Source organism: Mustelus asterias, chromosome 12, assembly GCF_964213995.1.
Source record: "Mustelus asterias chromosome 12, sMusAst1.hap1.1, whole genome shotgun sequence".
NCBI classification, from domain to species: domain Eukaryota; kingdom Metazoa; phylum Chordata; class Chondrichthyes; order Carcharhiniformes; family Triakidae; genus Mustelus; species Mustelus asterias.
Window position 1 is genome coordinate 52210345 of NC_135812.1, and position 23490 is coordinate 52233834.

The 23490-nt window shown below is 45.6% G+C and overlaps 1 protein-coding gene across 3 annotated transcripts in view; it reads right to left on the bottom strand.

Moving 5' to 3' along the window:
* Positions 1 to 23490, bottom strand: part of LOC144501444 (protein CASP-like) — a 779365-nt gene that overhangs the window by 107712 nt on the left and 648163 nt on the right. For all 3 annotated transcript variants that reach the window (XM_078225211.1, XM_078225210.1, XM_078225209.1), the window contains 2 exons: positions 19524 to 19636; positions 542 to 658 (listed from right to left, as the gene is read on the bottom strand). In XM_078225211.1, the coding sequence (XP_078081337.1) occupies positions 542 to 658; positions 19524 to 19636 (230 nt within the window). The remainder of the gene's footprint in view (positions 1 to 541; positions 659 to 19523; positions 19637 to 23490) is intronic.

A 23490-nucleotide genomic window follows, 5' to 3' on the forward strand; every position in this document is an offset into this window, starting at 1 on the left:
AGAAACCTGACTTGTACTCGAGTGTATATGCTACTTTTGAAATGTAGTCACCATGATAAAGTTGTAATGTAGGTAAATGAATAGAGGTACGATAGTTTTGTCACTAAACCAGTAAGCGGCAGGATGTGAATTTAAATCACACCATGGTAAATTGCAAAATTAAATTCGCGAAATCTGCTAACTTCTGGAATACAATCAGAAATAAACATCACTTATTAATGGTGCTCACTGAATAATGGGCAGTATGTTTTGGAATTCAGAAAACTCCCAGGATACCTCTTAGAGAGAAAGGAATTTGATTCTTCCCAGTCAATGTAATTAAATGGTCTTGTGTATCTTAAACACCACACTGTTATAAAACATTTATCCTGACTCACTGCGGGCATGTATAGAAATAAAAGCAGCATTAACATTCGGACAACGTGGTTTTGGGGAATGCTTGACGTAGAAGTCAGGGATGAAAGAATATTCCCCCAGTTACAGTGTGCAAGTTCTCTATCTGGATGAGCCTTATTCCCCATGTTTTAAAGGTTATACTCACTCGGCCAGGGTAGCTTTGCAGGAATTTGATTTTTTCGTATAGTTTGATGTTGTCAACACGCAGGTTGTCCAACTCGCTCTGCAGTGCGTGCAGTGTTTGCTGCATCATACGGCTATCCTGGAACACAAAATGACAGGCTCAGTGAGAACACTATGGCAAACTGTATTCCAGTGCTTTAAAACTCAGCACAGCACTGGGAGCCCACGCTGTTGCACACGTGTAACAGAGGGGGGGAATCTAAAGGAGCTGCTGTCTACACAATTGGGAACTCACAGCTCTACTTAAACCTCAAAATAGGTTGGGACAGATCTCATTAACCATCTTGCTAAGAAACTAATGTGCAGAATCTGAACTGATGTTTTCATTGCAGTTTCTTAATCAACAAGATACTAGAGGTTTGAGGTTGACTCAGGTCCTGGAAGAAGGCTGCAATTGGAAGCTCAATAAACTCTGTTTCAGATTTATCTGAAGAGTTTGAGGAAACATTTGCACTGAGATAGACACAATGTTTGCCTGAAAAGGACTGCCATTCCTATGGGATCTTTCAGGACACTTTTGATGTTCCAAACTGTTTTACAGCCAATTAAATACTTGTAGGCATTGTTGTACTGTAGGGAAACACAGCAAGATCCCACAAACAGCAATGAGATGAATGACTAAATCATCTGGGTTTTAGTGATTTTGGTTGAAGGATAAATATTGGCCAGGAATCTGGGGAGAACTTTCCTGTTCCTCTTCAAATAATGCTGTGGGGGTTTTTTTTATGTTCATCTGAGGACAAATGGAACTGCAGTTTAATGTCCCACCTGAAAGATGGCACCCGCGACAACGCTGCACCCCCTTGGTAGTTTAGTTCTCAGCCTAGATCGTGTGCTCAGGTCTCTGGAGTGGTATTTGAATCCAACATTTTCTGACTGAGAATTGAGACCTCTACCACTGAGTCATGTCTGAGCTGCTCTAACGAGCTGTCATGTTGCTTTTGTTAAATAATTCTCTCCCAATTGCCTGATCATTTGTATCAGTGATATAATCCACCCTGTGCAGGTAGAGTCTTGGTAGAGCAGTTTCCAAAGGTTGCAGAGAATAGAAAGGAGGTTGACTGGGCACATTGATCATTACCATTTTGTTATCATTATGATGAAGGCTTTGAGGTCTGAGAGACAAGTAAAACATTTCAAAGTTAGCAGAAACCGCAAAGTCAGGTGGGACTGATGCTGTGTTTATCTTGTGATCGTTACAGTTCTTAGACCAGCAAGAATCTAGAGGATTCTTGGTGGTCTAAGCACCAAGGGGAGCTAGAAGAGTTGACTAGGATCAAGGAACTAATTGATGGGGGGGAGGATGCAGGGGTAAGGGGAATTACAAAATTAATGGTAGAGGAGAGGGTGCAAGTGAATGAAGGCGGTAATTTAGATAAGGGAGGAGAGGGAGAGGGTGTTCGCGACTCATCAAAGCGGGTCCAGGTAAAAGCTGGAATAAGGACACTTTGCCTGAATGCACGAAGCATTCGGAACAAGGTAAATGAGTTGATGGTGCAAATCAGCACAAGTGGGTACGATCTAGTGGCCATTACAGAAACGTGGCTGAAAGGTGACCAGGACTGGGAGATGAATATCCAGGGGTATCAGGCGTTTAGGAAGAATAGACAGGAAGGAAAAGGTGGTGGGGTCGCGCTATTAATAAGAGATAATATCAGGGTAGTACTGAGGGATGACATAGGCTCTGAGGAACAAAACGTGGAATCATTATGGGTAGAGATGAGGAATAGTAGAGGGAGAAAGACACTAGTAGGTGTGGTATATAGGCCCCCAAATAATAATGTTGAGGTAGGGAGGGCTATAAACAAGCAGATAAGGGATGCGTGTAAAAACGGAACGGCAATAATCATGGGGGACTTCAACATGCACATTGACTGGCAGACTCAAGTCGGTAAGGGTGGAATGGAGGAAGAGTTCTTAGAATGCTGTCGGGATAGTTTCCTTGAACAGCATGTTACGGAACCGACGAGGGAACGAGCTATTTTGGATCTGGTATTGTGTAACGAGGTAGGTAGAATTAAGGATCTTATTGTGAAGGACCCTCTTGGGTCTAGTGACCACAATATGGTTGAATTTCTGATTCAGATGGAAGAGGAGAAAGTTTGGTCCCAAACCAGTGTCCTCTGTTTGAACAGAGGGAAATATGATAGGATGAGGGATGAATTGGCTAAGGTAGACTGGGAGAGCAGGCTGGCAGGTAGGATAGCTGAGGAACAGTGGAGGATTTTTAAGGAGATCCTTTTCAGTTCTCAGCAAAAATATATTCCAGCAAAAAACAAGGATTGTAAGAAAAGGGAGAACCGGCCGTGGATAACGAAGGAAATAAAGGAGAGTATTAAAATAAAAACAGCTGCGTACAGAGTGGCCAAAAATAGTGGAGAAACAAGTGATTGGGAAAAATTTAAGAAACAACAAAGAGAGACTAAGAAAGCGATAAAGAAAGGAAGGATAGACTATGAAGCTAGGCTAGCAATTAATATAAAAAATGATAGTAAAAGTTTTTATAAATATATAAAAAGGAATAGAGTGGCTAGAGTGAATGTTGGACCCTTGGAGGACGAGAGGGGGGAGTTAATAGTGGGAAATGAGGATATGGCTGAGTCTTTAAATAAGTTTTTTGTGTCGGTCTTCACGGTGGAGGACACAAATAGTTTGCCAAATATTAACGATAGAGGGTTGGCAGCAGGAGAAATACTTAATACAATTAATGTTACCAGAGAGGCAGTGCTGGGTAGACTAATGGGACTGAAGGTGGACAAGTCCCCGGGTCCGGATGGAATGCATCCCAGGGTATTGAAAGAAATGTCAGAGGTAATAGTGGATGCGTTAGTGATTATTTATCAAAACTCGTTGCATTCTGGGGTAGTGCCGGTTGATTGGAAAACGGCTAATGTTACGCCGCTGTTTAAAAAAGGAAGGAGACAAAAGGCGGGTAACTATAGGCCGGTCAGCTTAACGTCTGTAGTAGGGAAAATGCTGGAATCCATTATTAAAGAGGAGATAGCAGGGCATCTGGATAGAAATGGTTCAATCAATCAGACGCAGCATGGATTCATGAGGGGAAAGTCGTGCTTGACGAACATGTTGGATTTTTATGAAGATGTGACTAGGGCGGTTGATGGAGGAGAACCGGTGGATGCGGTGTTTTTGGATTTCCAAAAGGCGTTTGATAAGGTGCCCCATAAAAGGCTGCTGAAGAAGATTAGGGCACACGGAGTTGGGGGTAGTGTGTTAAAGTGGATTGGGGACTGGCTATCCGACAGGAAGCAGAGAGTCGGAATAAATGGGTGTTTTTCCGGTTGGAGGAAGGTAACTAGTGGCGTGCCGCAGGGATCGGTACTCGGGCTGCAACTATTTACCATTTATATAGATGATCTGGAGGAGGGGACGGAGTGTAGGGTAACGAAGTTTGCAGACGACACAAAGATAAGTGGAAAAGTGAATCGTGTGGAGGACGGAGAAGATCTGCAGAGAGATTTGGACAGGCTGAGTGAGTGGGCGAGGATATGGCAAATGGAGTATAACGTTGATAAATGCGAGGTTATACACTTTGGAGGAAATAATAACAAATGGGATTACTATCTCAATGGAAACAAATTAAAACATGTTACCGTGCAAAGGGACCTGGGGGTCCTTGTGCATGAGATGCAAAAGCCCAGTCTGCAGGTACAACAGGTGATCAAGAAGGCAAATGGGATGTTGGCCTATATCGCGAGGGGGATAGAATATAAAAGCAGGGATGTCTTGATGCACCTGTACAGGGCATTGGTGAGGCCGCAGCTGGAATATTGTGTGCAGTATTGGTCCCCTTATATGAGGAAGGATATATTGGCATTGGAGGGAGTGCAGAGAAGGTTCACCAGGTTGATACCGGAGATGAGGGGTTTGGATTATGAGGAGAGGCTGAGGAGATTGGGTTTGTACTCGTTGGAGTTTAGAAGTTTGAGGGGGGATCTTATGGAGACTTATAAGATAATGCGGGGGCTGGATAGGGTGGAGGCGGAGAGATTCTTTCCACTTAGTAAGGAAGTTAAAACTAGAGGATACAGCCTCAAAATAAAGGGGGGTCGGTTTAAGACAGAGTTGAGGAGGAACTTCTTCTCCCAGAGGGTGGTGAATCTCTGGAATTCTCTGCCCACTGAGGTGGTGGAGGCTACCTCGCTGAATATGTTTAAAGCGCGGATGAATGGATTCCTGATCGGTAAGGGAATTAAGGGTTATGGGGATCAGGCGGGTAAGTGGTACTGATCCACGTCAGATCAGCCATGATCTTATTGAATGGCGGGGCAGGCTCGAGGGGCTAGATGGCCTACTCCTGCTCCTATTTCGTATGTTCTTATGTTCTTAAGTAGTACCGGCGAAAAAGTGATTTGTCAATTTGCAAGAAAACACACATTTAGATTTAATCAAAAAAAATCATAAAATCCAGGGTTTTTAATGAGTTGAAGGAGTTATAAGTAGAGACACAAAGCTATGCTCCTGAATAATCAGAGTGACACAGTGATGAACACTGCTGCCTCTCAGTGCCAGGGATCCGGGTTCGATTCCTGGCTCGGGTCACTGTCTGTGTGGAGATTGCACGTTCTCCCCGTGTCTGCGTGGGTTTCCTCCGGGTGCTCTGGTTTCAAAGAACAAAAGAACAAGGAACAAAACAGCACAGGAACAGGCCCTTCGGCCCTCCAAGCCCGTGCCGCTCCCTGGTCCAAACTAGACCATTCTTTTGTATCCCTCCATTCCCACTCCGTTCATATGGCTATCTAGATAAGTCTTAAACGTTCCCAGTGTGTCCGCCTCCACCACCTTGCCCGGCAGCGCATTCCAGGCCCCCACCACCCTCTGTGTAAAATACGTCCTTCTGATATCCGTGTTAAACCTCCCCCCCCTCACCTTGAACCTATGACCCCTCATGAACGTCACCACCGACCTGGGAAAAAGCTTCCCACCGTTCACCCTATCTATGCCTTTCATAATTTTATACACCTCTATTAGGTCACCCCCCTCATCCTCCATCTTTCCAGTGAGAACAACCCCAGTTTACCCAATCTCTCCTCATAACTAAGCCCTTCCATACCAGGTAAACCTCCTCTGCACTCTCTCTAAAGCCTCCACGTCCTTCTGGTAGTGTGGCGACCAGAACTGGGCACAGTATTCCAAATGCGGCCAAACCAATGTTTTATACAACTGCAACATCAGACCCCAACTTTTATACTCTATGCCCCGTCCTATAAAGGCAAGCATGCCATATGCCTTATTCACTACCTTCTCCACCTGTGACGTCACCTTCAAGGATCTGTGGACTTGCACACCCAGGTCCCCTCTGCGTATCTACACCCTTTATGGTTCTGCCATTTATCGTATAGCTCCCCCCTACGTTAGTTCTACCAAAATGCATCACTTCGCATTTATCTGGATTGAACTCCATCTGTCATTTCTTTGCCCAAATTTTCAGCCTATCTATATCCTTCTGTAGCCTCTGACAATGTTCCTCACTATCTGCAAGTCCAGCCATTTTCGTGTCGTCCGCAAACTTACTGATCACCCCAGTTACAGCTTCTTCCAGATCGTTTATATAAATCACAAACAGCAGAGGTCCCAAAATAGAGCCCTGCGGAACACCACTCGTCACAGGCATCCAGCTGGAATAAGACCCTTCCACTACCACCCTCTGTCATCTGTGACCAAAGTAAGAAGTCTCACAACACCAGGTTAAAGTCCAACAGGTTTATTTGGTAGCAAATACCATAAGCTTTCGGAGCGATGTCCCTTCGTCAGATGGAGTAGTTATCTGTTCTCCAACTGTTGGAGAACAGATAACTACTCCATCTGACGAAGGGGCATCGCTCCGAAAGCTTATGGTATTTGCTACCAAATAAACCTGTTGGACTTTAACCTGGTGTTGTGAGACTTCTTACTGTGCTTACCCCAGTCCAACGCCGGCATCTCCACATCTGTGACCAAGCCAGTTCTCCACCCATCTAGCCACCTCCCCCTTTATCCCATGAGATCCAACCTTTTGCACCAGCCTACCATGAGGGACTTTGTCAAACGCTTTACTAAAGTCCATATAGACGACATCCACAGCCTTTCCCTCGTCAACCATTCTAGTCACTTCTTCAAAAACTCCACCAGGTTAGTGAGGCATGACCTCCCTCTCACAAAACCGTGCTGACTATCGTTAATGAGTTTATTCCTTTCTAAAATACGCATACATCCTATCTCTAAGAATCCTCTCCAACAACTTCCTCCCACACTCCAAAGATGTGTAAGTTAGGGGGATTAGCCATGGTAAACGCAGAGGGTTATGGGAGTAGGGCAGGGGATGGGCCCAGGTAAGATGCTCTTTCGGACAATAGGTGCTGACTCAATCGGCCTTCTTCTCCACTCTGGTGATTCTATGGTTCTATTCACCCCTGACGGAAGCTACTGTATGTTTGAACTCCTTACCAAGCTTTTAGTCATCTGTGCTAAAGCTCCACATGTGTCTCTTTGCCAAAGATAATTTGACTTCACTTCGGAATTAGATGTTGGAAAGACTGAAGCCATTGTCTTCGGTCCCTCCTGTTAGTTCCAATAATTGTGTGTTGAGGAACAACCAGTCTGAAACTAGCCTGAAGCTTAAAACAGGTTAATTTCCAAGACAGTAAAGCAAAGTTACTGACTCACTTAGTTCCTCCTTCCCCTCAGTGTTTCCTCAGCTGTCCTCTTTTATACTATTTTAGGGTAAATCACTTAAACCTGACCCAGCAGAGATGGTGGCACTGTGGTAGACAGTCGAGTGGGAGTTGCCCTGGGAGTCCTCAACATCAACTCTGGACCAAATGAAGTCTCGTGGTATCAAATCAAACATGGACAAGGAAACCTCTTGCTGATTGCCACATACCGTTCCCCCCTCAGGTAATGAATCAGTGCTCTGCCATGTTGAATACCACATGAGGAAGCACTGAGGGTGGCAAGGGTGCAGAATGTACTCTGGGTGGGTGATGTCAATGTCCATCACCAAGCTGGCTGGGTCCTGAAGGATATAGCTGCTAGATTGAGACTGCAGTAGGTGGTGAGGGAAACAACAAGAGGGGAAAATCTACTTGACCTCATCCTCACCAACCTGACTGCCACAGATGCACTGATATCGAAAGTATCGGTCGGAGTGGCCATTGCACAGTCCTTGTGGAGACAAAGTCCTACCTTCACATTGAGGATACCTCCATCATGTTGTGTGGCAACACCATTGTGCTAAATGGGACGGACTTCAAACAGATCTAGCAACTAAAGACTGGGCATCCATGAGGCGCTGTGGGCCATCAGCAGCAGAATTGTACTCAACCACAATCTATAACCTCATGGCCTGGTATATCCCGCACTCTACCATTACCATCCAGCCAACGGATCAACCCTGGTTCATTGGAGAGTGCAGGAGGGCATGCCAGGAGCAGCACCAGGAATACCTAAAAATGAGGTGTCAACCTGGTGAAGCTACAACACAGGACTACCTGCATGCCAAACAGCATAAGCAGCAAGTAATAGAGCCAAGTGATCCACCAACAGATCAGATCCAGCTCTGCAGTCCTGCCACATCCAGACGTGAATGGCGGTGGACAATTAAACAACTCACTGGATGAGGAGGCTCCACAAATATCCCCGTCTTCAATGATCGAGGAGCCCAGCACATCAGTACAAAAGATAAGGCTGAAGTATTCGTAGCAATCTTCAGTCAGAAGTGCTGAGTGGATGATACATCTCAACCTTTTCCGGAGGTCCCCAGCATTGCAGATGTCAGTCTTCATCCAATCTAATTCACTCCACATGATATGAAGAAACAGCTGAAGGCACTGGATACTGCAAAGGCAATGGGCCCCGACAATATTCCAGCAATAGTCCTGAAGACTTGTGCTCCAGAACTTACCCTGCCCTGAGCCAAGCTCTTCCAGTACAGTTACAACACTGGCATCAATGTGGAAAATTGTCCAGGTATGTGCTGTACACAAAAAGCAGGACAAATTCAACTCGCCCAATTATCGCCCAGTTTACTCTTGATCAGTGATGGAAGGGGTCATCAACAGCGCGATCAAGTAGAACATAGAACATAGAACATTACAGCGCAGAACAGGCCCTTCGGCCCACGATGTTGCACCGACCAGTTAAAAAAAAAAACTGTGACCCTCCAACCTAAACCAATTTCTTTTCGTCCATGAACCTATCTACGGATCTCTTAAACGCCCCCAAACTAGGCGCATTTACTACTGATGCTGGCAGGGCATTCCAATCCCTCACCACCCTCTGGGTAAAGAACCTACCCCTGACATCGGTTCTATAACTACCCCCTATAACTAAGTAGCGCTTACTCAGCAATAACCTACTCACTGATGCTTCGCCAGGGTCACTCAGCTCCTGACTTCATTACAACCTTGATTCAAACATGGACAAAAGAACTGAATTCCAGAGGTGAGGTGAGAGTGACAGCCCTTGACATCAAGGCAGCATTTAACTAAGTGTGGCATCAAGGCACCCTAGCAAAACTGGGGTCAATGGGAATCAGGGGGAAAGCTCTCCGCTGGTTGGAGTCAAACTGGGCACATAAGAAGATGGTTTTGGTGGCTGGAGGTCAGTCATCTCAGTTCCGCAACATCACTGCAAGAGTTCCTCGGGGTAGTGTCCTAAGCTGATGACTTTGCTGATGATTGCACAATGTTCAGCACCATTTGTGACTCCTCAGATACTGAAGCAGTCCATGTCCAAATGCAACAAGACCTGAACAATATCCAGCTTGGGCTGACAAGTGGCAAGTAACATTCGTGCGACATAAATGCCAGGCAATGACCATCACCAAGAGATGATCTGACAATCGTCCTTTGACATTCAATGGCATTACCATTGCTGAATCCCCTAATATCAACATCCGGGGGGTTACCACTGAGCAGAAACTGAACTGGACTCGCCATTTAAATACTGCCGCTATGAAAGTGGGTCAAAGGCTAGAAATCCTGTGCTGAGTAACTCACCTCCTGACTACCCAAAGCCTGTCTACCATCTACAAGGCACAAGTCAGGAGTGTGATGGAATACTCTCCCACTCGCCTGGATGAGTGCAGCTCCAACAACACTCAAGAAGCTCAACACCATCCAGGACAAAACAGCCCACTTGACTACTACCCCTTCCACAGATATTACTCTCTCCACCACCAACAAACAGTGTGTACCATCTACAAGATCCACTGCAGGAACTCACCAAGGTTCTTTAGGCAGCACCTTCCAAACACATGACCTCTACCACCTAAAAGGATAAGAGTAGCACATGCCTGGGAACACCACTCCTCCAGGTTGCTCACCATCCTGACTTGGAAATATATCGTTGTTCCTTCACTGTCACTGGATCAAAATCCTGGAACTCCCTCCCTAACAGCACTGTGGGTGTGCCTATAACCACACGGATTTCAGCGGTTCAAGAAGGCAGCTCACCACCACCTTCAAGGACAACTAGGGACTGAGCAATAAATGCTGGCCTAGCCAGTGACAACCTCATCCCGGAAAACGAATTAAAAAATTTATAGTAGACCAATGCCCATCATCTGTATTACCATTAACCCTTTACAAAGTAACAGCCATTTCATAAAGTGATTTCTGTTGGACCTTAACAATATAACTAATCAGACATTAACATTCCCACCAAATTCCATTCTCGAACTACCGAATCCATCCCTCTCTATGGCAACAGTCTGAGTTCAAGCCAGTCTTTCCACAACCTCAGTGTTACATTTCATTCAGATCCGCACCATCACTACAACTGCCTATTTCTATCTCCACAACTTTGTTCCACTTGGCTTCAGTCTTATCTCAACTTCTGCTGAAATCCTTATTCATGACTTTGTTACCTCTAGATTCGACTAATCCAGCCACTATTAAAATACCAAAAGAGAAAATGCTGGAAAATCTCAGCAGGTCTGGCAGCATCTGTAAGGAGAGAAAAGAATTGACATTTCGAGTCAGTTTTGCTCAGCAAAAGTATATATCAGTGATAAGGAAGGACTGTAGAAAAAGAGATAATCAGCCATGGATATCTAAGGAAATAAAGGAGGGTATCAAATTGAAAGAAAATGCATACAAAGTGGCAAAAATTAGTGGGAACCTAGAGGATTGGGAAATCTTTAAAGGTCAACAGAAAGCCACAAAAAAAGCCACGAAGAAAAATAAGATGGATTATGAGAGTAAGCTAGCTCAGAATATAAAAACAGATAGCAAAAGTTTCCACAAATATATAAAACGAAAAAGAGTGGCGAAAGTAAACATTGGTTCTTTAGAGGATGAGAAAGGGGATGTAATAACTGGAAATGAGAAAATGGCTGAGGCATTGAACAGGTATTTTGTGTCGGACTTCACAGTGGAAGACACAAATAACATGCCAAAAATTGATGACAGGAAGGCTATGGCAGTCCAAAGATGTGTGGGCTAGGTTGATTGGCCATTCTAAATTGCCCTTAGTGTTCCGGGATGCATAGGTTAGAGGGGTTAGTGAGTAAATATGTGGGGATAGGGCCTGGGTGGGATTGTGGTTGGTGCAGACTCGATGGGCCGAATGGCCTCTTTCTGCACTGTAGGATTCTATGATTTCTACGAGAACCTAGAAACTATCATTATCACGAAAGAGGTAGTGTTGGGCAAGTTAATGGGGCTAAAGGTAGACAAGTCTCCTGGTCCTGATGGAATGCATCCCAGGGTACTAACAGAGATGGCGGGAGAAAAGAAATAGCAAATGCACTAGTGGTAATTTACCAAAATTCGCTGGACTCTGGGGTGGTTCCCACAGATTGGAAAACTGCCCCACCTCCTTACAGGCATGGCACCGCATGCCGTCCACGGACCAGAAGACCCAGTATGTTGTCCCCTTGAAGGGGACGTTGAAACCCCCTTGAGGCACTCCTCCCGGGCCAGGCGGATGAATACCTGGCGCCGAAAGGAGGGCAGGATTCCGAAGGACGAGCGGGATCGGCACCACCCCGGACCTGACCTCCCCCAGCAGATGGAGATGGGGGAGGAGGAGCTCCACGGGAATAAAGGGCGGGATGTTCGAAAGAACAACCCTCTGGGTAGGGGCCTCCAGAGAGTCCAACTGGTAACATACTACGGGAAATTCACACAGAATAGGACCTCCATTCTGGATCCCCTCCACCAGTTGCTGAAAAAGGGACAAACTTGGGAATGGTTGGCCCACCAGGACAGGGCTTTCAAGAAAATTAAACAGCAACTCTCATCCGAAAATGTACTGGTACATTATGACCCCAAGAAGAAATTGGTACTCCCCTGAGACCCATCCCCAGATGGAGTGGCCGCAGTCCTGGAACAGGACTGTGGCAGAACGGACAAGAGCGGCCAATAGTCTATGCCTCCAGGACCCTGGCAATGGCAGGGCGAAGATATGCCCAGTTTGAAAAGGAAGGACTGGCGGTAATCTTCGCAGTCAAAAAATTTCACCGGTATTTGTATGGGTGAAAATTTATGATCGTAACAGATCATAAACCCTTGCTGGGGTTACTGAAGGAAGACAAAGCAGTGTCGCCGATAGCGTCAGCCCAGATCCAGTGCTGGGCATTATTGCTGGCGGCATATCAGTATCGATTGAAGCACTGACCAGGGACTAGAATGGCAAATGCCAATGCCTTAAGCCGACTACCGTTACCGGACATCCCACCATTGGAATCTAGAATGGAGGAGACCGTGATGACATTAAACTTTATGAATACCCTCCTGGTGGATGCACACAATATACGCCAGTGGACACAGAAAGACCCTGTATTGGCGAAGGTAAAGCACCTGGTGCTAACAGGGCAGCTGGAAAGACTGATCCATCCACAGTTCCACCCATACAGGAGCAGATCACAGTGGAAGACGGGATACTGCTGTGGGGAGCATGGGTCATCGTCCCAAGGCAGGGCCGTCGGGACATACTGGCTGAACTACACCATCGACGCCCTGGAGTTTCAAGAATGAAGATGCTGGCCAGGAGCTACATCTGGTGGCCTGGTCTGGACGCAAACATAGCAAAACTGATAGGACAGTGCAGGAGTGCCAACAGGGGCAGAAGGCACTACCAGCAGCCCCACTGCACCCGTAGGAATGGCCAGGCAGACCCTGGTCGCGACTCCATGTCAATTTTGCAGGCCCGTTTATGGGGTCCATGTTTCTGGTGATAATAGATGCCCATTCCAAGTGGTTAGACGTCTATAAACTAAACTCGGCAAACACGACGGCAACCATCGAGAAACTGCACACCATGTTCGCAACACATGGGATCCCAGAGGTATTAGTTTCCGATAGTGGTTCAGTGTTCACCAGCCTAGAGTTCACAAAATTTATGAAATCAAATGGGATCCGGCACATCAAGACGGCACCTTATCACCCGGCATCAAATGGGTTAGCGGAGAGAGCAGTCTAGACGTTAAAGGCTGGGTTGAAAAAACAGCCAGCGGCCTCATTAGAGACAAAATTCTCAAGGTGGTTATTTGACTATTGGACCACTCCACACGTCACCATGGGAACCGCACCAGCAGAGTTACTGATGGGCAGACGGCCCCGCACCAGACTGAGCCTGTTGTCGCCAAACCTGGGAGGAAAGGTGGAAAGACACCAGGAAGCCCAATGCAGGGGCCATAACTCACTAAGAGAGACGCTTTGAAGTGGGGGAGAGAGTTTGGGACAGAAATTATGCAAATAGACCCACCTGGTAACCGGAACAGTCGAGTCTAGGACCGGACCGGTATCCTACCGAGTACGCATAGGTGGGACAGTGGTAAGGAAACACCTGGACCAGGTCCAGGCCTCAAGCTTTCCACCCGTTCCGGAGCCAGGTCCGCCCTGCAGCCCTAGGGACGCCTAGGGACTGTTCTCTTCCTGTGGGGGAGCACTTCAGCAGTCACGGGCATTCAGCCTCTGATCTTCAGGTTAGCGTTCTCCAAGGTGGCCTTCACGACACACGACAGCGCAGAGTCGCTGAGCAGAAACTGATAGCCAAGTTCCGCACACATGAGGACGGCCTAAACCGGAATGTTGGATTTGTGTCACATTATCAGTAACCCCCACAGCTTGCCTCCTGGACTTGCAGGCTGTCCTGTCTGGAGACAATACACATCTCTTTAACCTGTGCTTAATGCTCCCTCCACCCACATTGTCTGTATCTTTAAGATCTGGCTGGCTGTAGAGATTCGCATTCTAATCAGTATTCTGTAACTTGATTTTGTGTCTCTGTGCCCTGTTTGAGAGCACATTTCCACTCCATCTGACGAAGGAGCAACGCTCCGAAAGCTAATGGTATTTGCTACCATTGGACTTTAACCTGGTGTTGTTAAAACTTTTACTGTGTTCACCCCAGTCCAACGCCGGCATCTCCACATCATTGCCCTCGGGACGAGCAGAGTCCCCCTTGATAAGCCAGTACTGCCTCCCCTGCACCCTTGATGGGGACCTCAGGATCCGAAGTGGACACGGGACAAAGCTGCAGCGATTTTCCCTGCCACCTGACGTAGATGAGGAACCAGACCTCCGGCATTCGCTGCGGAAGAGACGGGTGCCCAACCGTTACACACCGCCGACATCAGAGGCCGAGTTGGAGGATCCTGACCTGGCGCTCAAGCGGAGGAAAAGATCCCTGAAGGAAGCAAACCGAGGGGATTCCTCGGAGTTTGAGGGGGGGGGGGGGGGGTAGAGAGAGGAGTGTGATGACTTTAGCAAGCCAACCTCATTAGCCTGGCTGGAGTATGAAAATACCTGATGAGTCTTAATTGATGGATAAATCAGGGAGCCTCATGCTCCCTATTTAAAGCAGGTATGTCAGACTTCATTCAGCAGGGAGCAACCAGAGAGCTGGCTGTGTACAGATGTGTGGTGTAAATAAAGTAACTTGGTGAAGGGGCTTTCGCCTCCGTGGAGTTATTACACGAGTCATAGAGATATACAGCACAGAAACAGACCCTTCAGCCTAACTCATCCATGCTTGTTATTAATCTCCTTAAACTGGGGGATTGGGGGTGAGGAGCAGTGAGTGAGCAAGGCCCTCTTTTGGATTGAAGTGGCTCCAAGATAACACTGAAACTGAAGAACCACGTCAACAATTGTCCAATACCTGAGGCTGGTTCATTCACAGGCTTCAATAACAACTTGTATTTAAATACGATCTTAATGTGGGGAAAAACATTTTAAAGTGCTGCACAACAGCATCGTCAGACTCTGAGTCAAAGAAGATAATGGCAGGTAATGTTGACTAAAACCTTGGTCAAAGAACAGGGATTCAAGGACTGTCTTGAAATCATAGAATCATAGAAACCCTACAGTGCAGAAGGAGGCCATTCGGCCCATCGAGTCTGCACCGACCACAATCCCACCCAGGGCCTACCCCCACATATTTACCCGCTAATCCCTCTAACCTACACATCTCAGGACTCTAAGGGGCAATTTTTAGCATGGCCAATCAACCTAACCCGCACATCTTTGGACTGTGGGAGGAAACCGGAGCACCCGGAGGAAACCCACGCAGACACGAGGAGAATGTGCAAACTCTACACAGACAGTGACCCAAGCCGGGAATCGAACCCAGGTCCCTGGAGCTGTGAAGCAGCAGTGCTAACCACTGTGCTACCGTGCCGCCCCTGTCTTAAAGGATGAGTTGCAAGGTGAAAAAGTTGGGACCTGAATATTCGAGGACATTTGGAATGTTAGAAGGAAAGAATGGGTGGGGTAGCTCTTCACAAAAGATGAGATCTGTACAGTAGTGCAAAATGATCTTGGCTCAAAAGAACAAGATGTAGAAACAGTTTGGTTGGAACTAAGATATAGAAAAGAAGCAAGTCACTGGTGGGAGCAGTTTATTGATCTTCTAACAGTGGCTACACGGTAGGACACAGTATAAATCAAGAAATAATACCACTTGTAGGAATGGAACTATAATATTCCTGGGCAATTTTAAGCTTCATATAGATTGGATAAATAGAATTAGCAAAAGTAGCCTGGAGATTGAGTTTATCGAGTGCATTTGGGACAATTTCTTAGACCAACATGTTCTGGAATCATGCAGGTCATAGGTTATTTTAGACCTACTCATAGAACAAAAAACAAAGAACAGTACAGCACAGAAAACAGGCCCTTTGGCCCTCCAAGCCTGTCCTGCTCCTTGGTCCAACTAGACCAATCGTTTGTATCCCTCCATTCCCAGGCTGCTCATGTGACTATCCAGGTAAGTCTTAAACGATGCCAGCGTGTCTGCCTCCACCACCCTACTTGGCAGTGCATTCCAGGCCCCCACCACCCTCTGTGTAAAAAACATCCCTCTGATATCTGAGTTATGCTTCGCTCCTCTCACCTTGAGCCCATGACCCCTTGTGAACGTCAAAAAGCTTCCCACCGTTCACCCTATCTATCCCCTTCATGTGTAACAGGGCAGGATTAATTAACGACCTCATAGTAAAGGATTCATAATTTGAATTGTTCTAATTATATGCAGTATTATGTGCAGTAAGACTTCCTCAGTAATTGATTTCAACACTTTCTGATGACCGATGTCTGGCTGACTGGCCTGTAGTTCCCTGTTTTCTCTCGCTCTCTTGTCTTGAATATTGGCCAACTGCAATCTCAGCAATTAGACTGGAACCATGCCCACCAGGATTGGAATTTAATGGGGAAAGGAGGCAGCAACGAGAGGACAACTTATTTGCAAAGAATGTGTGGGCACCCACCCCACTCGAGGAACATCTTCAGAGTCCACTTCTTGAACCCTGGCACCTGCACAATCCAGGAATGGGGGAGGAAGTTCAGTCTCATCATTGGCGTTAGTGCTGTCCAGCTCTTAAAATGAAGCATGAAGCTCCTATACCAGCACAGTAGGGGATTTCCAGAGCTCTGTTTTCCATGAGCTAAACTCTTAATTCACAATTAAGAGCTGAGGAATAGGAAAGAGCCTGGTGAACCCGTGCAGTCAGAATCCAGCTGAACTTTTTATGGCCTTTGACTTCTTAAGCAGCTCACTTTTTTAATGCCTGTGTGTGCGTCTCAAAAAAAATGCCTGAGTGCTACGACAAGCTAATTGCAGGTAAATATGCCAGCTCTGGTACACTCGGGTAGTAAGCTAGTTAGGGCTACATCTTTGCCTTGGTTAGGCAGAATAACCTTTTGAGTGGCTGGATAAGGTGGAGGTTGACAGGGTTTAAACAGGACGTTAGTCAGCATACTCCTGATAACTAAAGTTTGATGTTTGAAATAGCAGAAATTTGTTTGAATTGCACAACAAAAAAAATAACACTGCAAAGTGGAAATTAACAAATTGACATAAATGAACGACATTTATGATCAGATATTAGGAGTAAACAACCTTCAAAGAGGAGTAGCAGAGATGCAATCTCCAGGTGCAGCAGGGTTAGCAGAGGACTAGTTGCATGGAGGTCAGCAGCTATGTCAACCCAATGTTAAAGTCATACATTGTGGCATTATTTTTAGATAACATTAATATTTAATGCTACTTAAAGCTGAATAAGAAAAGGTATGGCAATGTGAATAGTGGACGTATTCCTATGGCCATAATTATAACAGAAACTGTGTAAGCAAACTTGTTATGTTGCAATTGTGTCTTCCAGTCACCGGTGACGCTGTAGCAATGGTTTTATTGCAGCTTGACATGTTTTATAGACCTTATCAACTGTAAACATCAATATACGAACTTCAAATGGAAGATAAAACTGACAGGAAGTGTTTCCTTTTATTCCTCCAGCAGGTGTCAGTTGAAATGGTCAAATTAGTAGAGACGGAGGAAAATGTGACCTCAAAGGCTCCCTTACATCCTAATTCCAATCATTCCCCCCCCATCCCATCACGCCTCCTCTGAATGATCTATTCATCTCAAATCCACTCCTCTCCCTTGTTCTACTGTCACTCATGAGGAGAAACCTTTTTGTGCAGTGAGAAGTTAATGTTTTGAATGATAGTTTGGTGGAGACAGATTCAACTGAAGCATTCAAGAAAAAATTAGACCATTATCTGAAAAGGAAGAATGTGCAGGGTTACGGGGAGAAGGCAAGAGAATGGCACTTGGGTGCGTTGCTCAGAGAGCCAGTGCAGACACGTTAGGCCAAATGGCCATCATTTGCACCATAAAAATTCTGCAAAATCTATCCTTCTCCTAACCTACTTTCCTATCTGTTTCCCTGGAACAGGGGTTCCCAAACTGGGCTCCATGGAACTCCACCTCCCAGGGAAATCTGGATAATCCAGCCTCTGACTGGATGAGTTGGAAACAGCTTGAATCCCAGATTCTGTTATTATGTACAGCGCAGACAGTGGAGTGTTGGTTAGAGTGGAGGCAACGAGAGGAAGTGGGGGAAGAGAGTGGGGCCTGAGAGAGGGTATTGGGAGGGGGGGGGGGGCCGAGAGGGGTGTGGGGGGCCTATGAGTGGGAGCGAGGGGGGGCTGTGAGAGGGAGTGGGGTGGGGGAGAGAGAGAGAGGGAGTGGGGTGGGGGAGAGAGAGAGAGAGTGGGGCCTCTGACAGGGAGTGGGGAAGGGGGGAGAGTCGGGCCTGTGGGGGGGCGGGGGGGGGGGAAGGGGGGGGGAAGGGGGGATGGTGGGGGAAGAGTGGAGCCTGTGTGAGGAGGGAGTGGGGGGGCCTGTGGGCGGGAGGAGAGTAGCGCTGTGAGAGGGAGCAGGGAGGGGGAAGGGCTGTGAGAGGGAATGGGAGGGGGGAGGGCTGTGAGAGGGAGGGGGGGAGGGCTGAGAGAGGAAGCAGGGAGGGAGGAGGGCTGAGAGAGGAAGCAGGGAGGGGGGAAGGCTGAGAGAGGGATCGGGGGGTGGGGGAGAGCTGTGGGGGGAGAGACTGTGAGAGGGAGCAGGGAGGGTGGGGTCTGTGAGAGGTAGTGGGGAGGGGGGCTGAGAGAGGGAGTGGGGAGGGGTGGGAAAAAGAGTGGGGCCTGTAGAGGGAATGGGGAGAGGTGAGGGAGTGCGGCCATCGAGAAAATATTCAAGTCAAAGAAACTAATGGGAGTCACAGGAAACAGGGATCGTACAGATGAGCAGCCATGATCTTACTGAATGGTGAAGCAGGTTTAAAAGATTGAATGGACTGTTTCAATTCCCATTTCTTACGCTCCTATATGCTGCTGCACAGTAATCTCCACAGTTTAAAGTTTATTTATTAGTCACAAGTAAGACATAGATTAACACTGCAATGAAGTTACTGTGAAATTCCCCTAGAACATTTTCCCTAACCCTACTTTTCTCACATTTCAGTGTTAAACCTGCCTGTTTCTGGTTCAGCAAATCCAGGCAAATTGAAATTATGGGAATCAGCAAATTGGACAAAACTTGTGTGACATGTCCAGACTTTCACACGGGCTCATTTTATTAGCACTGCACCTAATTATTGCTCTTTTTCAACCTTTGGTCAAAATACCCTCTGGGAATTTATCCACGGGGTCAGAGAGTGTCAAGAGGAGATTTACCCAAAGACTTTCTTTAAACTGTGAAAGGTTTTAAAAGGGTGAAATTTCTCTGATTGGAAAGTCAGTGTCAAGGAGTCATCAATTTTCAATAGTCAGCAAGTGTGAGAGAAAAGTAGGGTTAGGGAAAATGTTCTAGGGGAATTTCACAGTAACTTCATTGCAGTGTTAATGTAAGCCATGTAATGTGACTAATAAATAAATAAACTTTAAGATATTGGGGAAGATTGGAGATTGTGGAAGTCAGAAATATTCTCCATAGGAAGAAGTTGAGACACAGACTGCTGCATCTTTCACAATAAACATAATGAATATTTGAGTACATTAAGATGCAAAGCTAAATGGGCCAAGTGGCCTCTCTGATCCGGTGTACTGCTATGATTCAGCTGCCTGTGATAACACATTCTTTGCAGGTTTAGTTTATTCATCTAAAACATGGATTATTTTCAAGGTTATACACAGCGTGAAGTGTTGCAGCATACATACAGATTCTAGCTCCTGGTTTCTGGCTCGGAATCTTTCCCTCTGACTGGAAATGATGGAAAGCAGTGAGTCCATCTGTCCCTGGGGAAGTTCAGAGGTTGGAGAAGGAGCAGAAGCTACAACACAGAAAAATATTTAGTGAGCATGTTTGTAAACAGAACATTAGCTAAAAGGAATATCTCAAAGTATATCAAATACCTATAGCACTAAATGCCTCACTATTGCTTCGAGATTCTAATTAAAGCCAGTGCATTCTGGAAGGTTTCCTCACCTCCGCACGCTCCCCCACCCCGCCCCAGTCATGGGTCACCTGGCACCTTCATCCTTTGTGAACAATTGGAAAGCTAACTCACTCGTCATTATCAATTGGAAGATATTTGATTGTCGGTCAACCAGCCTTTTTCCCATTTCAGATATTATATCAAACAAATGTGTCTAAAGAAAATAAAACAATACAAAGTTATTTTTAATGCATGTATGATTTTTTTTTCTACTAGCTTGCTTGCAGCGAAGACTCTAGGATTGCCCTGGAGGGCTGGTAACCCAACACAACTATAGAAAACAGAAGGAAACCTAATTCAAGTAGTTTAGATGACCGATGGCTTGCTGGTTCACAGGGGGCAGAGGGGGGAAGGGACAGAACGGCAGATTTGGACATTATTGATGTTTAAGTTGCATTTCCATGAATGGCTTCTCCTCCCACCTTTATTTGGTTATATCTGGTCTTCCCAAGGCTTCCTCCATTTCTCAGTTACAAGTTATTCCTTGGTGACATTTTCTACAACACAGGGTCAGCTTTGCCATGTCTGCTGTTAACTCGACAATTTTCATTACTTTCCTTCAATCCATATCTGTGTGTTGTTGGATTGCCTGTCCAATATCAAGCCATGGAAGAGCTGGAATTCCCCCAGCTGAACACCAGATAATTCAAGCCATCCTCCTTAGCTCCTGCTTAAAGCTTTTTTCCAGTACCATCCTCTCAGTTATTCTGCCAAGTGGAATTAAGACTGTACATAACATGAGATCCTGACTAACCTGGAACTGACTTTGGAACCCAGGTCCCTCAAGACTACTTAATACCACCTCCAGAATACTGCTAATCTCCAACTATACCTTGCCTCCATTGCTGCCAAAACCAATTTCCCCATTGCCTGTCCCCATCCATACTTCAGCCCCAAAGCTGCTGAAACCTTTAGCCACATTTCTATTGCCTCAGGATTATTTGATGTTTTAGTCACTGGGCTCCCAAAGATCATAGAATTGTTACATCGCAGACAGAGGCTATTCAGCCCATTGTGACTGAACCATCTCTCTGAATGAACAACTCACATTGTGCCATTTTCCTGCCTTTTCCCCATCAATGTGCACATTCTCCCTTTTTAGATGACACTTTAGTATCCCAGCCTTTCCGTTTGCTGCATAAAGGTGTTTTTCTCATATCATCTTTGCTTCTTTTTCCCATTATTTTAAATCCTCTCATTCTTGATCGTTTCACAAGTTGAAACAGTTTCTCCCTTCTATTCTGTCCATACCTCTCAGAATTTTGAATACCGTTATCAAATCTCCTCTCAGCCATCTCTTCCAAGGAACAGAATCTCAACTTCTGCAATCTATCTTTGCAACTGAATCTTTTAAACGCTGCACTCTCTCCAATGCCTTCATATCTGGCCTACTAGTGTCCAACACAAATTAAACATAACCTCTTTGCTCTTTTACACTAAGCCCCTAAAAAATAAAGCCTAGCATACTGCACGCTTTATTAACTGCTCACTCAGCCTGTCCTGCACCTTCAGTGACTTATGCACATAAACACCCAGGTCCCTTGGCTCCGACACCCCCTTTAGTGATGTACCTTTTAGCTTGTTTTGTTTCTTCATTAAGAAGTCTCACAACACCAGGTCAACACCTTGTTTCTTCAGGTTCTTCCTACTAAAACAAATCACTTCACATTTCTCTGCATTGAACTTCATTCATCTGCTACCCACCTATCCATTGCACCAATTTGTCTATGTTGTTTTCAAGTTCCACAGTACCCTCCACACCTTCCAAGTTTCATATCATTTGCAAGTTTTGAAATTGTGGCCTGTTCATTAGGTCTAGGTCATTAATACAGATCAGGAAAAGCAAAGGTCCCAAAACGAACCCGTGGGTATCACAAACCCCTTCCTCCAGCAGAAAAATATCCATTAACCATTACTCTCTGTTTCCTGTCATTGGCCAATTTCATACCCACGTTGCTACTGTCCCTTTTATTCTGAATTCTAATTTTGCTACAAGTCTGTTGTGCAGCATAGTATCAAATGCGTTGTCCACACGCACCAACAGCATTACCCTCATCGATGCTCTCTGTCACCTCATCAAAAATCTCCAGCAGGTTGGTTAAACACAACTTTCCCTCAGGAATTCTGTGCTGGCTTTCCTTAATTAACCTGCATCTGTCTCTGTGACTCTTAATTTTGTCCCGAAATATTAGTTCTCGCAGTTTCCCAAACACCGAAGTTAAACCGACTGGCCTGCAGTTTCTGGACTTACCTTAAGAACATAATAAAAATGTAAAGAATGGTTTCAGGAGAAGACCACGTGGCCATTCAAGTCTCTCCAACATTCAATACGGTTTTGGGCTTCAACTCCATTTTCCCACCCTCTCCCCGTATCCCTTAATTCCCTGAGAGACTAAGAATCTATCCCAGTGTGAAGTTGTACGAACTAAGTAAGGGCATGATGGGAAAATTGGTCAACTATTTGTTACAATATAAAGAACGGCTGACCAAAGCTATTTCAAAATGCCAGACCCATGTAAGATTTAATAAGACTGTATGAGTAAATAAAACAAGATAAGGTCAGGGAGGAAGGAGTCACCGACCTTCTTCTGTTCCATCAAAGGACAAGATAAGGGTATGAATAATGAGACAAAGAGTTCTAGGAGGTCAGCAAGTTAAAACATGATTAATGATATTGCTTATGATTCTATTACTAATCAAATTCCTGAATATGCTCTGGTCACGAAAACTGATAATGATTATGTATAAATACTGAACTGATTCTCTGTGTAATTGCGGACTTGTGGAAGAATCAGCAGTTGTACCAACTGCTCTCTGACCCCAAGTTTTAGCCATATACTGCATGCAGTTATTCGTAAATAAATGCTTGTTATATTGTCGGAACGAATTTTGTTTGAGTCTTTATATCACAGTCAAGAAGCAGGAGTGTTTCCACTTCAACACCAGCCTTAAAAGTATTCTGTGACAGAGCATCCACAAAGGTTCCAAAAGATTCACAACCCTTGCAGTGAAGAAGTGTCACCTCATTTGAGTCCAAAACAACGACTTACAAATCCTTTTTGGAGCTCAACTCGTTGCACTTTTGTAATCTCATCCAACTCTGATCATTTGCCATTCTCCTTGAACCTGTCTCTGGTTTCCTGCAACTTCTTCATGACACAGAATTCAGTTATATTGGTCCTACACTCTGGAACAACTCGCTAAACTCTCCTTCCTCACAATTCTTCCTCACGCCTTGAAACATCTTTCATTAAGCTATACGTGAGGAGGATGCAGAGATCCTTCAGTGTGATTTGAACAAGTTGAGTGAGTGGGCAAATGCATGGCAGGTGCAGTAAAATGTGGATAAATGTAAGCTTTCCACTTTTGGTAGCAAAAACAGGAAGGCAGATTATTATCTGAATGGCTTTGGATTGACAGAGGGGAATGTGCAATAAGACCTGGCTGTCCTTGTACACCAGTTGCTGAAGGTGAGCATGCAGGTGGGAAAGAAGGCAAATGGTGTGATGACCTTCATAGCGAGACGATTCGAGGAGCAGGGATGTCTATCTGCAGTTATGTAGGGTCTTGGTGAGGCCACACTGAGAGTACTGTGTGCAGTTTTGGTATCCATATCTGAGAAAGGATGTTCTTGTGATAGAGTGAGTGCAGCGAAGGTTTACCAGACTGATTCTTGGGATGGTGGAACT